The sequence below is a fragment of the Podarcis cretensis genome (genome assembly GCF_951804945.1).
Source record: "Podarcis cretensis genome assembly, chromosome: 5".
Taxonomy (NCBI): domain Eukaryota; kingdom Metazoa; phylum Chordata; class Lepidosauria; order Squamata; family Lacertidae; genus Podarcis; species Podarcis cretensis.
Window position 1 is genome coordinate 38,210,632 of NC_137174.1, and position 15,762 is coordinate 38,226,393.

At 39.2% G+C, this 15,762-nt stretch overlaps 1 protein-coding gene across 14 annotated transcripts in view; it reads right to left on the minus strand.

Annotated features, from left to right (window-relative positions):
• Window positions 1-15,762, minus strand: part of EXOC6 (exocyst complex component 6) — a gene marked incomplete at its 3' end in the record, with an annotated part of 102,507 nt that overhangs the window by 37,532 nt on the left and 49,213 nt on the right. For 7 of the 14 annotated variants that reach the window (XM_079978606.1, XM_079978600.1, XM_079978599.1 and 4 more), the window contains exons 17-18: window positions 15,410-15,544; window positions 9,988-10,167 (exon numbers count right to left, since the gene is read on the minus strand). In XM_079978606.1, coding sequence (XP_079834732.1) covers window positions 9,988-10,167; window positions 15,410-15,544 — 315 coding nt within the window. Of the gene's footprint in view, window positions 1-1,135; window positions 1,160-4,538; window positions 4,569-9,987; window positions 10,168-15,409; window positions 15,545-15,762 lie in introns of those variants that run through there. The other 7 variants (XM_079978603.1, XM_079978601.1, XM_079978604.1 and 4 more) reach the window with 2 other exon arrangements.

A 15,762-nucleotide genomic window follows, 5' to 3' on the forward strand; every position in this document is an offset into this window, starting at 1 on the left:
TAAGATACTTGATGGAAATAACATTTTGATTTAATGAAGCAACTGCATTTTGATTTAATGCAGCACCCCATCAAATCAGCTCCATGTCCTATTTTACATAATTTTTTGGATGCCACTGTAATGTAGTAACAGTAAGCATATGAGTGAAGTTATCAAAAAGCATAACATCCAATTAAATCCAAAATGCAATTATATTATGGACTATATTGTTATACAAATACTCCATTTCACATTTCTCACCAAACCTATGCATTCAGTTGTTTAAAATTGGTTACAATAGTACTGGAGCACAAGGTAATGGTTACAATACACAGCATGATAATTTCTGTGGCTTTTTAAGAGTTAGGTTTCATACAGATACATTAAATGTTTGTTATAATGGTAGACAAATGCTAACCCCCTAAAATGAATTTTTAAAATTGCTTTCAACTATGCACTCGGACTACAGGCTTATTGCTCTCATGGCACAGTCAAAAAAAAAAGCAGAAGAGGGAAAAGGAACATGTTATAACCATTTGAGATCATGTAGGTTTTCATTTTGGACCAAGATAAAGAAGTCAAGTCTAAACATTTGAACTTTTAACTGTAAGTCAGAGGTACCTGAATCTGTTTTTTACTGATCAGTTTACCAGTAACTTTTAAATTGTTGTAAGTATACAGGTCTTCCAAATTAAAAATGCACAAAACTGGCAAATGAGGGTGGGTTAAAAGGAGCTATTTGTTCAAATTCATCTTGAGCAAGTGAGCTCATGTCTCTAGACTTAACAGGGCAGTTTGAAGCATCTTTTGTTACCCAACGCTTTCAATTTCTTACATGTAAGAAACTATAACATCATTGCACTGATTCTGAATGAATGTTTATCATTGGCCTTAAAAATCATCCTTAATCATCAGCACTGGATCCCTGTTTGATGCTCTTACATCCATTATGTATATTTAACTTAAGGGGGGGAAACGATTTTATTTTGGTTCCCTACAATTACTACTACCCAACAACTACTAACACATTTGTCTTGATTCATCAATTACAGCTATCCATATTTTGTATACCATCACGGCAAAGTTCAAGAAATAAGTATTCTCTTACATTAAAAAAGAAACCACCAATAACACCTGCTAGAAGATAGGACACCTTCAGCTTACCCACCCGTCACATTTGCTGAAATACAAGTTTGGGAGAAAAAGAAAACCCTTAGACAAACGTCTTAGATTTCAAAGGAACTTGTAAAAGAGAATCTGCTGACATGTTAAATCCTTTCTGTAGTATCCGAAAGCTTTTCTCTTAAGAACAATTGCTGTAAAGAGACATTTGGCTCCTAGGAAATTCCCAAAGGGTCAGCCATATGCATCCTTCTTGCATGGCACCTTCACGGTGCTGCTTTCTAGACTCATAGCTAGCTGTCTCAAAAGCAGCTTTCATCATTCAGTAGTGTGTCAGTCAATATGATTTATGGACTGCATTCAACAAAGTCAAAGCATATAGGATGAGAAATATGACTACAATCTGCTAATTTGTTTTGTATTGAGCCACTTAAGAGTCAAAGACCTGATGTCAGACTGAGACCGGCAACACAATTAACCAGCCGGTGACAGATTCATCCATCCTCCCTGCCAGGCTATGCCAATCAAGGACAGCATGAGACGACATTTGGAAGAATCAGTAAGAAACTCCATTCTCTAAGTAGCCTACGTGGGCTTTTGATTGACAGTTTTTGAATATAGCTTGTGGAGCGCCACCACCCTTTATCCAATAGCTCCTCGCTGCAAGCTGTGAAATAAGGCCTTTACTGCCAATCAAGGGAACAATAAAACACAATCCACAATCCCCCAAGCAAACAGGGAACAACAAGACTTGTCTGTTACATCTGAAAGTCTAGCTTCATAATTAGTTTAACAATATTAAATCACACATTAAGCAGAAGCTTTCTTTTCAATGTATCGAATCTAAAGGGTAACTCACATATTTAAGAATGCTAAATCAAGTATTCTCCTGATAGCAAGAATTGAATCTTCCTGTTGATCTAATAGCAGCACTAAATTACCCCTTCTCATAAAAATATCAGAAACAACAACAACAATCATAATAATAGATGTGTTTACAACCGTGTCTCTTAAAAACTGATCTAAAAGGCATGCTGGGAATATTTGCAATTTCTATAACACAGAAGCAATTGATTAAGATGGTCAAACTAACATCCACATGGCAATAGCTGCTAAGAAATAATTAGGATGCTTTATACGAGAACATCATAGGCAAATATGCTAGCAGCTTTTTAGGTTCATGGTACATGATTGTGATCTTAAAACAAAGGTCTGAATTCTGTGATAATGGTTTCTGAATATATGTTATGAACATAAAGACTCTTGGAAAGGCTTAGTTATCAGACAAACTTTAACCATTTTCATTCCACCAACATCTAATTTTGCCAGTGATTTTTTATATATAATTGTTGAGGGAAAAACAGCATATCCCACATTTTTTTCAGAATATTAAAAGTCTGTTTTAGACCACACAAGAATTGGATTATGTTAACTCAGTTGTTCACCTCATTTGTGTTACCTCCACCATTGCTAACAGTTAAATTAAAGCATCTGCAAATGTTTTTTTCTGAGGAACTCCAAGGTGAAAGCAAACACATAACAGCAAAATCCTTAGCAGAGCCAGGGGAAGCCAAATGGCTCTGGAAAGATAAGGCCAATTAGCTCTTAGCAAATCAAGGTGACTGTAAGTTTTACTTGAGAAAATGGATAAGGCTGCTAGGAAATCAGTTGAAGATCAGTTTCTAACTCCAGCATATTGACTTCCTCTGCAATGCTGGGCAAACCACCCAATTTCTTTTTTCTTAGTGGAGAAATTATAAATAAACAATCTAATAATACTTTCACATTCTTCATTGTTAGAAGTATTTGCAGATCTCCCCATCTGAAACCCCATAGAGCCACTGCAAGTCAATGTAGTTCTGAGCTAGGTAGACCAGTGGCTTGATGCAGTACAAAGCAATTCCCTATGTTCATAACTATCACCAGTACGGCTGGAAGGTGGTTGTAAGTAAGCCTGGACTTCTTCCATACATTAATCCTGTTGCATGTGATCATGGGGACTGTAGTTCATGACAGCTTATGCTATAACGCCTTTCTGTAGTCTATAAGGTAAAAGAAGACTCGTTTTCATTGCAACAGACTAACATGACTAAGTCACTGGAAAATTTGCATCCCTTCAGTGCCTCTATCTGCTGTTTTAGAGATGGGTCTCAATATCCAGGAAACACATTAGTGTCAGAGGGCATTTTTTCCAGTTGTCCTCTCTAAGCAAGTTAGGACACACACTGCATTCTTTCTACATGTTTAAAATGTACAGAAATTAAAACAGGGGCAGGGATTGGGGAGGAATAGATTTGCATGAACAACTGAATAAAATTTGAATCAAACAACAGAAGCAATGACTTAGAAGCACACTTTTTCAACTAGATTGAAGATCATGAATGGTAAGAATTATCAATACGTGACTAGAGATAACTGGAGAAGGCATGGCTGCCATATGGTAGCCATTTGGGGGACTGCTTTGCACTTGGGACATCAGATTTCCTTATGGCTGCCATCATGACTGTCAGCCAGAATTACCTTTCATGTTATCAATACTTTCATGAGCTTTTTACCCCGGCATTATCTGCAACAATATCTTTAAGCATTTTTATTGTCCTCTAAATTTGTCTTCAGAAAGTCAGATGTCCCAGTGGAATGAGTTGATCCCTTGCAACTATTTATGCTTATAGCACAACACGTGTGGAACTAACATGATCATCATATCGCGTTTGTTGCATACTTTTTCTACCGAAGTGTTGATGCAAAATCATTATAAAGTAGGGAAAGTGTCCTGTGGGTAAATGAGTAGAACACAATTCTGCATCAGCCTTTTAAAAAAATAATAAAGGACGAAGCTTTCCAATCACTAGCAAATCTGAAAGTAGCAGTTATTCATTATAATGCAAATATTTATGTTGGACCAAAGTAAACTACTCAAAATGAGTTGGTGACCTGAAAATAATTGGGGCATGAATCTTTTAAAGCAATCCATCATCTTTTAAGAAATACATTTGGGTGCAGACATTCTCCTCACTTCAAAAAGTATGTTTTTGAAAGAGACTGTCTAAAACTTTCACCAGCTCTTTATTCTCAGCCACTATCTAGCCATTTTAACCTTATTTCGTATGCACATCCCCATAGCTGCATTCTGACACCTGACCTCCCATCCAAGAGGTCTTATGGTCTCCTTTGAATGATCTCATTTCAGATGCAACACATGCCCTATCATGTTTCTATGAGGCTTTAAAAGGTTCCTTCTGCCTTGATGTCCAAAAACCAAGGTTAGTCTTCAACTTGGATTCTGCATGCAACTACACAATTTAGTATAGAGTCAGATCGGTATAAATAGAGGGGTTTTAAATAAAGTCACTCAGAATTGAAGCAATAAGCCTGCAGGCAGTTCATAGTTTAAATTTTCCATGTGCATGCTTTTTCTTCAGCTTGCATCTACTTACCGACATAGCTGCATGGTCATTGTTGTTATTCTGAGAAGGAAACCAGTAAGGCAATCAAAACAAAACAAAAAATAAAAATGCACTGTCAACATTAAATTGCATTTGGTAGCAGTCAGAGGGGGTAGGGGAGGGCTCTTGAGAAAATAGACTTTCTTTCCTGAAGATGGGAATGGTTCGAAATTATTATTTGAGATTGATCTGCCATGGTTCAGCCAAATTAGTCTTCTGTTTGCAGCTGTAAGAGCCAAATAGACACAATTTTTAAGTGATATTCTGAAAGTGTAATGAATTAATACACAGCACAGTGCTAGAAGCCAGAGAAATAAAATATCCTGCATAAGCAGTATTTTCCGGAAGACAGGCTGGGTAGATTTCGTTTCAGGTGCTATTTGAAGAGCTTTGGGAACGTATAATTTCAAAACTCCTTGGATTAATCCAAATCTCTGCAGATGGTCTACTACTGTGCACTGGGGCTTCTGGGATGCCCCTTTATAGCAGCAGCAGATCCCTGTAACACCCCTTGCCCCGGCAAAATGTTGTTCTCCAAGATCAGTGCTTCTCCAGAGCAGCATCCCTTGAGTCATGAGAAGCCACTGACAGAAGGAAGCATCAACCCTTGTCTGTGTGAATGGAGAAGTGCTTTCAGCTCACACATGGGGGAAATGTTACATCGCAGCCATCATCAATCTGTTATTTTGCTACTTTGCTAAAAATATGTGTAAGGAATAGTAACAGACAGTGTTTAAAAATAAATACATCCATCCGTTAAATGGATCAGAAATGTAAAAAGGCTTGTTTTCAGTACAAATACAAAAAAAAACCCTGCCCTAAAAAACAACAACAATGCTGTTGCTATCAAGTGGCAACACAGACAAATATAATACAAAGACACTTTTAGGGAAACGAAGCTAAAGAAACATATCTAGCAACCAGATGACACCACAGTAGCTACAAGCAATAAGGATAATTGTGCAGATACAGTATCTCATAGTAAAGACAAGATAGCTTTATTGTGGGCTGCAGATGTACTTTATAGTTAAATGCTATGAGGCTGGAGTCAGAGGTGTTTTTTTGTTTTTGTTTTTTTTTTAAAAAAAAAATCGGCTGGAGTCAGAGTTGTGCTCAGTGGTGTTCCACTCATTCTGGAGGAAGATCGGGAGACAAACTTCACCTAGTCTTCCTTTCCTTTGCAGCCTCCAGAGCAGTGTGAGAGATGGAATAGGGAGCCTCAATAGGAAGGAGGGGTCAGCAAAGATCACCTGCCTAGGTGCCTCAGGCAGGAAATCTCCACTCCAGGTACTCATGTGCCCAGAGAAACCTCTCCTGGTGTGCATGGAATCCACTCCCTTGACCAAAAGTAGCCTCAAAAGAAGCATTAAGTTGATGTGTACTTCATTGCAGTGGATCTGTGTGTAGTGCCAACCACAGTTTCTCCAGTTTCCAAAAAAGTCAGTGGCTCCTATTCTACTCTACTGGATCTCAGTGCTTTCCATATATGGAAAGAGCATTTCCATCCATAGACTAGCTAAACCGGATCAAATCCATTCATTGTATGCGAAAAGGTGCTAAGATATTAAGAAACTGACCAAGCTACACACTTATGACTAAAAGGCTTTCACAAGCAAGTGTAAAACACGCACACCTTACATTGCTGCCTCTACATTAATGTCTGTTTTAGATGTTTTCATCCCTGAAGTCAAAAGTAAATAAGTGACACTTGCTTGAAAAATGATATTATAGAAATTCTGGAGAAAGACTCCTCTGGAATCTGTTGTCCAATGAGACCATGCCAGGTCACTTCATGGTTATGCTTCTGGTCGTGTTTTATAGTATAGATGTAGCCAGGCACAAGTCAAAGAGCATGGCTGCATAATATATTGTGTTCACTAAGGACACTACAAACTCACAACTACTACAACCCTACAGAAGTGACATATATATGGGGAGATTTCCCCTACAGCCTTGTGGCCTAGGAACTTACAATCTGATCCTAGAAACACACTTGCTTCAAGTGTCAATGGACATAGTATTTAATAGTTTAAGATACATTTCCCTACTGAATAAGTGGGGAACGTCCACACCATGGGCTAAATTAGGCCTGCCAGGCCTCTCAATTTGGCCTGCAAGTCCATTTCCCCCATGCCAAGCCTACCTGTCACTCACGTGACGGCATATGATGTCGGGTGCAGGACAATAAAGGAACAATTGGGAATCTTAGAAAATACTCCCAAATTGTTCCTTCACAAGAGCAGCTTACATTCACAGCTGTTGAAAATTGGCATTAAATGCAAACCCAAGCTGCTTTTAGCATAAATCAGACACACCGAGAAGCTACCAATTGGAGCCTATTGGACCAATAAAGTCTGGCCACTCCTGCACTAAAACAAAGCCACCTTTATCTCTCTGATAATCTTCTTGATAACAACCTACGAATCCCACTTTCCAGATTAGGAGGCAATGGGTACTTGCAGACCCTGGACAGTCACAAGTGGACTAGATGGACCAATTATCTGATTCAGCTAGAGCAACATCATATGGTCACTCCGTCTCTCAGCAATAAAAGAAGCTTTCCCCCTACCTGCAACTACCTGGGAAGTGCAGAGCATGGTGTGGATGCTGTCTACAAACTTGGCTTCTATCAGCATCTCTGCAGGAGGGTGTTTTTGTTTGCTTGCTTTTTGGCGGGGAGGAAAAGGTTTTTTCTAAGGAAACTTCACCCCACCCCCATCAACTCCCAAACAAAAACTTTTCAAGAGATATAGATTTGCCCTCACCCCTCTGTACACACACAGCTGCTTCAGGTGTAAAACTCGCACGGCACCTAAGTCTTTTCAGTGCCAGATGAAGGTCTTTTTGTTTTTACAGGCATTTTAAGATCTTTCTTTTTGTGCTCTGGAGCACTAATGTATGTTTCCCTGCTATAGGTTTCCATTTATTTATTTATTTGGTTTCCTAATGCAGTTGATTTCTCACTGTATGATTTTTAGAGCTCTCCCTGTTTTCATGGATTCAAACTTCTATCGTTAGCCACCAGAAGACATTGTTCATTGGGCAGTATACGAATGATGTTGTAAGTAAAATTTCCTTTACTTACCAACCAAATGTCAAGACCTTCACCTAAGGCTTCTCATTGATCTAGTCAGCCAAGCCTTTCCATGAATTGAAATCCTGCTTCTCTTGGAACCAAGTCTTGCTACCCCCATCTTTTCAAGAAGGCAACCCTCCTTCATACCTTCAGCATGGTATGCCAGTCCAGAATACATCTGGAAACTCCCTGCAAATTGAAAATCAGCACAGCAGGCAAAGGCCTGGAACAGAACTGTGAATCCTCATGAGCTAGCTTTCTTAACACAGGAAAGATTCATCAGCAAAGTGACTGTCTATAATCTTGCTGCAAGTGAAGATCCAGGCAAAGCCTGCCAAATAATTCTCAGAAGGAACTGTCCAGCATCCATCTCCTCCTTCTCAACTGCTCTTGTTGCTCTCAATCCCTACTAAAGTGCTTTCAGCTACAACCTGATATTTGACATACTGACTTCTCTTCCATTGCACAACATCTGCAGGCTAGCCATGGTGGAACATGTGTCAGTAAACATCTGGAGAAAGCCAGCTTGTGGGAAACTCTTAGTACAAACATGGCCATGGTGAATCACATTGGTTAGATGTATCTCTGTCACTTGCCAATGCAGCCAAACACAATCCACTGAGGAAATCTAACATGTTTGCACTGTGCCAGAGCATAGCACAGAATTATAGATTTTGAATGAATCTCAGAAGTTTTCCAGCTTAACTTCTTTGATTCAGTACCGTCTAGATATAGTGTAAAACACTCTTACACAAAACAAGAAAACAAGTTGTACTGGACGGGATGGATCGCAGAGACCAGACATAATTTTTATTCTTGAAGCACTCCTGTAATATAAGGAGTCCATTGCCTTCAATGAAATAAAATTTAAGTCAAACTCGAGCAGGTTAACTTATATTTATTTTCATAAATATAACCAGCCAATTAATAAGCAGCCAAAATAACAACTAGAACATAAAATAGACAATGACCACATACTTGAAGCAAAGGAATATTTGACTTGATAACAACAGTTTACATACTTCTTATATTTTAGGGGGAAGAAACTCAAAGTGGTTTTCAACATAGTTTAAAACTTTTTTTAAAAAAAATCTAGTCTGGGTACAATTTAAAAAACAAAACAAAATAAAAGATTCAGGGGAAAAGTTTAAAATCTTCCTTGTAAAACCTGTGTTGCGGTGTTACAGTCGTTTTACACCATGTTTCCCAAAAGCTCTGTAAACACTAAACACTTTCCTGTTGTAGCAAGGTAGGCAGTGGAAGAACAAAATGTAGAAAACGTTATTGTGTGCAAACGTCCATTTTTAAAAGAACTTAATTGTGCAGTAGCTGTTTCACTTGCAAAACCATTCACAATATGGGAGATTGTGCTGGTTTTATGCTATCCTATAGTTTATTTCATTTGTATATACTGTTGGACACCACCTTGATACTTTATATGAGGGAGCAGCAGATTAATATTTTTATAAACAAAACAACTCATCTCACAGCAAGTTATTATAAACCTCAAATCGACAGATTTATAGAAAAGCAGTCAATGTTTATGAACTTCTGGAATGAGAATTTTCATAACATGCAGTGTTTTCCCCCAATGCTGTAAGGAATTATTATTGGTTCTCTGATTTTCTAGCAATTATAAGTGAATAAGCATTGGTTTACGGTGCATTTAAAAATGAATTTCTTTAAAAGAAGAAAACAAGAACCAAGCTTTATTTCACCACTGTTGTGGATTCAAATGAAATATAGCAAGTTTGCAGTTTCATTGTTAGCTGTGGCAGAGAATAATGTTGGCACTGGCACCATGATTAACATTAGCCAGGGCTCTTTAAAAAAGGAGGAGGAGGAGAAGCAAAAAAGAAGAAGGCAGGACTGGAATCTCATTTGCGAATTCCGATAAAGCAAATTCTGGTTAGCTCCAATGCAGATGAAACACTACAGCATGGTTAATTCTGGCAAGGGAAAGGAGGGAATGGACCAACTTCTGCTTAGAAGATCACAGTGGCCCTGATAAGATGGAAACAAACCACAACAAGCCTTGGGTTTGCACTTTCCCTGTAAACAGACAGTGTGCTTAATTATGATTAATTGCAAATAGAAAGAGGAAACTTCTGGTACTCTCCAGCGGCCAGACCAGAGAAGGGCTTGGGTGGGGAATGCATAATCCTGAGACTAAGCAAGACCCAATCCTGCAATGCTGAACTCTTTTTTCAAGAGTTCAGCCCATTTCTGAACTGGGTCTATCTGTGATCGAAGCAAGTTTGATACAGGTCCCAGGACTGTTGTTTCTTCCACCACGTGTGTCATTCGCACCCTTAGACTGTATTACAAATAAAACCTGCAATGACTTGCAATTTGTATACTTACAGGCAAGTGAGTGAAAACCTGAAAGGTGCTCCTCAAGAAATTAATAAGATCCATTAAATAGCCACTGGCTCTCCCATCTGGCTCACTCATTGTCCAATCATAGTCAGCAAGCTGGATGAATTCATCAATCTTTTGGTTAAGTTTGGTATAAATTTCTCCTTCAGCAGCATGTCTTGCATCCTGGGGAGTGGGGAACAACAGAAGTATGCTGAAGTTTTAGTATCCTGGAGATTCTTCAAATGCAGCAAATGAGGGTCAAGAAGTGAGGGAGTCAATCGTTGTTATTGTAATTCAGATCTATCTATATAAGGAGTCCATGTCTAAACCACTGTTTTATTTTTCTGTTCACAGCATAGAGACATGCTATCCCTCTGCTGTGAAGAGAAAAAATAAAACAGGCAACTCAAGGAACAACAAACGTTACAAAAATGTGCCTTCGTTTCATATATAAATGATACATTAATACATATTACTAATATAGAGAGACTGGTTTCGGGTTTTTCTTCTGACACACTTCCCCTCTCAGCTTACTTGCTCTCAGCCAGGACTCTGCACATGCACCTTGGCTCTCACACCTAGGGCCCAAACAAACACATGGTTTGTGAGGAAAGTGCTTTTGCAGTCCGATTTTCCCTGGGCATCCAGATAGCTATTGCGGGAATAGGATGCTGCATTAGGGTGGCCTAATCCAGCAGGGCTCTGCTTATGTTTAATTTGATTAAACTGACAAACTTTGTGAGAGGACGGTAACTGTTTCACGTTTTTAATGTTTTGGAATGATAAACTGCAAGTAATACACAACTGTATATTCTTATTGGTAAGGATGTATTTTAGACTAAATAGGGATTGCTATAGTTATTTATGTAGAGCATCTAGACACTTCACTAATAACATTTTTTTTAAAAAAAAGACACTGGAAACCAATAAATTTGAAATCACAGAACACTATTTTGCATAAGGTGTATCATTTAAAAAAAACAACAGAATGGCAAGAGAGAAATCCAAGTTATATTTTTTTTAACATATTAAGACTGATACAATTTGCCTCCAGGAGATGAAGTTAACAAGAGCAGAGCATGCCAAACGGCAGGATAGCTAGGCTGATGAGATGTATTCAGCTTTCCATAAGAAGGTACACAAGGATTAATAAAAAAAGGATTTTCCATCACAAGTGAAGCGTATGCATTGGTGTGATTCTCTGAGGTAAAAATAATACGTTTTTAGTAATATAGAGAGCAGGAGGTGGGGGGAAGAATCTACAAAGGGGTATGCCTTTATAACCTGGCTGGGCTTTGTTTGCAATTAATTTTGGATTTTTGTTTTGTTTTGTTCCAGGAGCTTAGATACTGCAAATGACAGTCACAGCATGGTTCCACAGACAATTAGATAATGTGCATATAGTTTGATATAGAGGCCCTTCATCAATACTTCTACTTAATCCCAGAGTGAAAATAGAAAGAAAGAAAAGGTTAAGCCAAAGCACAGAAGACAGGCTAGTACATTCCTTTCTTGAGTATACACAAGATGCAGCATACACATAGGCAGCAAACTGTGAACTCTCACAGAACATAATAACGACACAGGAACAAAAAACAGCTGTTGCTACAACTGGTTTCACATGGAATATCCATTAAAACTTTCACTAAAACTGTCTGGGTTCCAGAGTTCCACTCAACCAACCTTTTTACACCTAACGCCCACTAATGCATCTTTCTTGATGGTAAAATTTCTTTACCGCCCACCAGTGCTGCAGTAACATGTGCCCTGTTCCTATGACCTGTTGGGCTTCCTAGTCCTAACGTCAACATTAAACATGGCACATGGGAAACCATAATGAATTTGTCTGAGTAAAAGAGTGAAAACTGATGACTGTCAGGAGGATGGGAAGGGAGAGCCAAAGACTCTCTTCTCCTTCATCTACCTTCTCTCTGAATCAAACCCCAAAAAACAGGGTCCATGGGAGGGAAGAATAGCTCTGAGATCTTTTCAGCCACAAAGGAGTAACCCCTCCATCCATGAACAAAACTTTTCTCAACGATCATAGAAAACAAGAGTTCATTAGCTTCTTGAAAGCAGTCTCGCCTGACAGCTCCTTGCATCATCTGAAGAGAAGAAGGCAGTGCCTGCTTCCTTTCGGCAGGCACAAGTTTACCAATTCTGCCCCCCACCTGCCACCACTCTAATTCCGGGCCCAGGTCTAGTAATGTTGAGTCCTGTGCTGCTGGATTCCCTGATGGCCCAAAGGAAGTTTGCCATGTGTATCCTTTTCTATTTGGGGGTGTTTGAGACACATAGCTGCAGAGACAGCCACTATTTTTATGTGTGGCAGATTCCCAGTAAGAAACAGTTATAATAAATATTTGTATTAAGCAGATACAGCAATCAGTAGGATTCTGACGATTTCTCCAGTGCCCTGCTAAGCAAAGGCTGGATGGCTGTCTGTCATGTATGATGATCTAGTTGCAGGGGGTTGGACTAGATGGTCCTTGAGGTCCCTTCCAACTCTGCAGTTCTATGATTCTGTTATATATATGAAAATAAGATTCTGTTTGGAAGTTCATAAAATGTGGTTCCATATTCCAACAGAACCAACCCATGGGATCAAAGCTACAATGCAGCAAATCCTGTAGGAAGATCATGCACACATGGAAAACGTCATCTTTGCCATTTGCCCTGGTTATAAAATTCATAACAGTGCAACTCCTCAAATTAAGTGTCCCAAGGCTGAAAATTCAGGAGCATGGTATTAATTCCTTTGAGCATGCCTTTATCCTTCTTATGTCCTCCATTAACCTTGACAACAGAGATTAACACTGGAATTTGATAGGTTTATTTTAAGATTTAGTTACAAAATTAAAAGTACCGAAGACAGAACTAGCCTCAGTAGGAATAATCCTGTTTAGTTTGTTGTTCTGTGAAATCCTGTCGCATTTGGGTGTATACACAATAAGGCAATTATTTGAAATGGAAGATATAGCTGTCATGGAACCAACCAATGCCTGTTTTTGTGTGTTCGTCACTTATTTTACAAAATGCAACAAATTTATAGGACTAAATGAATCAACTTTGAACCTATGCTACGCTTTACATTACCACTCCACATATTTTATTTATTTAACATACTCAACAAATATTTTTTGCCTCTGGGAAATACCATTTCTAGGATTGAATAATCCATAAAACATCCCATACGCCCAAAGGGTGTGTGAACCAGGTTTCTCAAAACAACAGCTCCTCACTCTACCTACCAAACTAAATTTGTAGCTGAAGAGTTTGAAAAACAGTATGTGAAATGGGGCTGGGACTGAGGGTTAGAATGGCTATTCAATGGTTGGGGGGGGGAATAGAACATTAGCACAAGCCATCTTGTATATTCTTATTTGGGAGTAATATTTGTCAAACATTGAGAGCCTTTTGCAGCACAGAACAGAGCTGCCTGCAGCTCTAATAAGTCCTGGTTTGCACTCTCTAAAATATTCATCAGTCAGCTATTCCCGCCATTTTATTTTGGCTCCAAATTGCATTGTTTTTGCTCAGGTGTAAAATATGAATAACCTGTACAAAGTATATTTGCCTCATTCTCTGGCAAATGGATAATGTTCACTGTCTTGCAGACAAGGAAGGGGAAAGCTCTCTCTCTCTCTCTCTCTCTCTCTCTCTCTCTCTCTCTCTCACACACACACACACACACACGAGAGAGAGAGAGAGAGAGAGAGAGAGAGAGAGAGAGAGATATTCCACCAGAAATCTGCCAGGGTGCTAGGGTATAAGTTATAAAGAAACTCGCCTGTACTGACTTAAGAGACATGAGGTGGTATTCAACTACGTCAAGAATCTTCAACCTTTCCAGATCCAGGACACACTTTTAACGCCAATATGCATTTGGATGCCAGTTTCTTAATCTTTCCCCATGTATTTGCATGGTGGTAGTGCTCCTGCTGTTCCCCACGCTGGATTAGGCCAAGACCTACCAGTGGGTCCCGACCCATCAGCTGAAGACCAGCTGAACTAAGTTATGCACAGAGTATACCCACTGAAATTAATGAACATGACTAAGTTAGGAACATTAGTTTCAATACTGTATTGGCCTGGCCTGAATATAAGCCTCACTTTCCCCCCAAATTCCGACCATGAAAAGTTAAAGTGTGGCTTATATTAGTGACCTTACGGTATGCAGCCAGGAGCGCAGGGCAAACAGCGCCAGGAGCGCAGTAAAGCGCCACCCGCCCCATGCGTAGACCCCTGTCCTCTCCCCCAAGGCCAGGAAGGGAGAGAGTGAGGAAGGGGAAAGGCCGCCAGCAATGCAGCGCGACCCCCCCCCCCCCCAGTATGCAGCCAGGATCAGTGAGGAAGGGAGCAGCTTATATTCGGGTATTTTTTCTCTTCTTTTCCCCCTCCAATTTTAAAGGGGTGGCTTATATTCGGGTGTAGCTTATATTCAGGCCAATATGGTAGATTTGCTCTGAGTAAAACTCGATGCTAATCATTGTGCATACAATAAGGATACCAGACGTCCCCGTTTCCTGGGGACAGTCCCTGGATTTACAAATCAGTCCCCTGACAAAATCCTATCATTCCTACTGAAGCTGAAAAGTGTCGCCAGATTCATTGGGAAAAAAATCTGGTAACCTTAGCATACAAGGAATGAGAAACTGCTTCTTATTCCAAGCCCTAATGGCAGAAGAAGTTTGTTTGTGGCTTTCAAACTTCCAGAGAAGAGGGCAAATCTAAAGGACCACAATGATGTATGGAAAGCATGCGATGCCAGTGCAATAATTCTAGCCAGGCAACCTGATTAAAACATTCTTTCACATGTGTTTCCTTGGGAAACAATGGCATGCTTTTGCTAATTAAAAACAGTATGAGATAACTACCAACATGTATGATCAAGTTTGAGAAATATGTAGGTGTAGCTTTGACAATATTGGGCACAAACATGTTCCAGTTTTGCTTCCTTCCCAATATGACCCCATCAAGACCTATATGGCACACAGTTCATCATGGATTAACTTTAATGAGATTATCCCAATTTAAATTAAGACAACCATCGAAAAACAATGACATCTGCCCCACAATAATAATGAACTAAAGCCACAGTAGTGTTGCATAATATTTTTGGTGGAGTTACACATTCCTGGCTACAGATAGGAAGCCGTGTTGGTCTGCCATAGTCAAAACAAAATAAAAAAATTCCTTCCAGTAGCACCTTAAAGACCAACTAAGATAGTTCTTGGTATGAGCTTTCGTGTGCATACTGGAAGGAATTTTTTTATTTTGTTTTGACATTCCTGGCTGTTACATTCATAACCTGCCTCCCAAAACAGAGCACGAAACCAAGCTATACCTAGAAAAGAATAATTTTCTTCCTTGTGGACCTGTGTATTTAAAAATGTTAACCAAAAGATGGTAACTCTTCGCATACCTTAAACGTTGATAGACCATATAGTCTTGCAGTATGGAGAGTTTCTTGTGAAATATTTGTAATGTTGGTTATAAAGTCCTCAAGGTATTTACACGCTTGTTCCAAATGCGTTGTGTTTATGATAATTTGCACCAGCTTTAACAACCACAGAAAACACAGAAAAGGAACAAATTCTGATAAAATACATTTGCAATACACAACTGAACTTGATTCGACTATAGCAGAAGAGGCACAACTAATTTAAAGGAGATTATTCAGAATGCTTATTAGCAAAAGCTACAAGGTTGTAAATGCATTGCTACAAGAAGCAAATTTTCCACCTTCAGAGAACCTACTATTATCTATTAAGGATT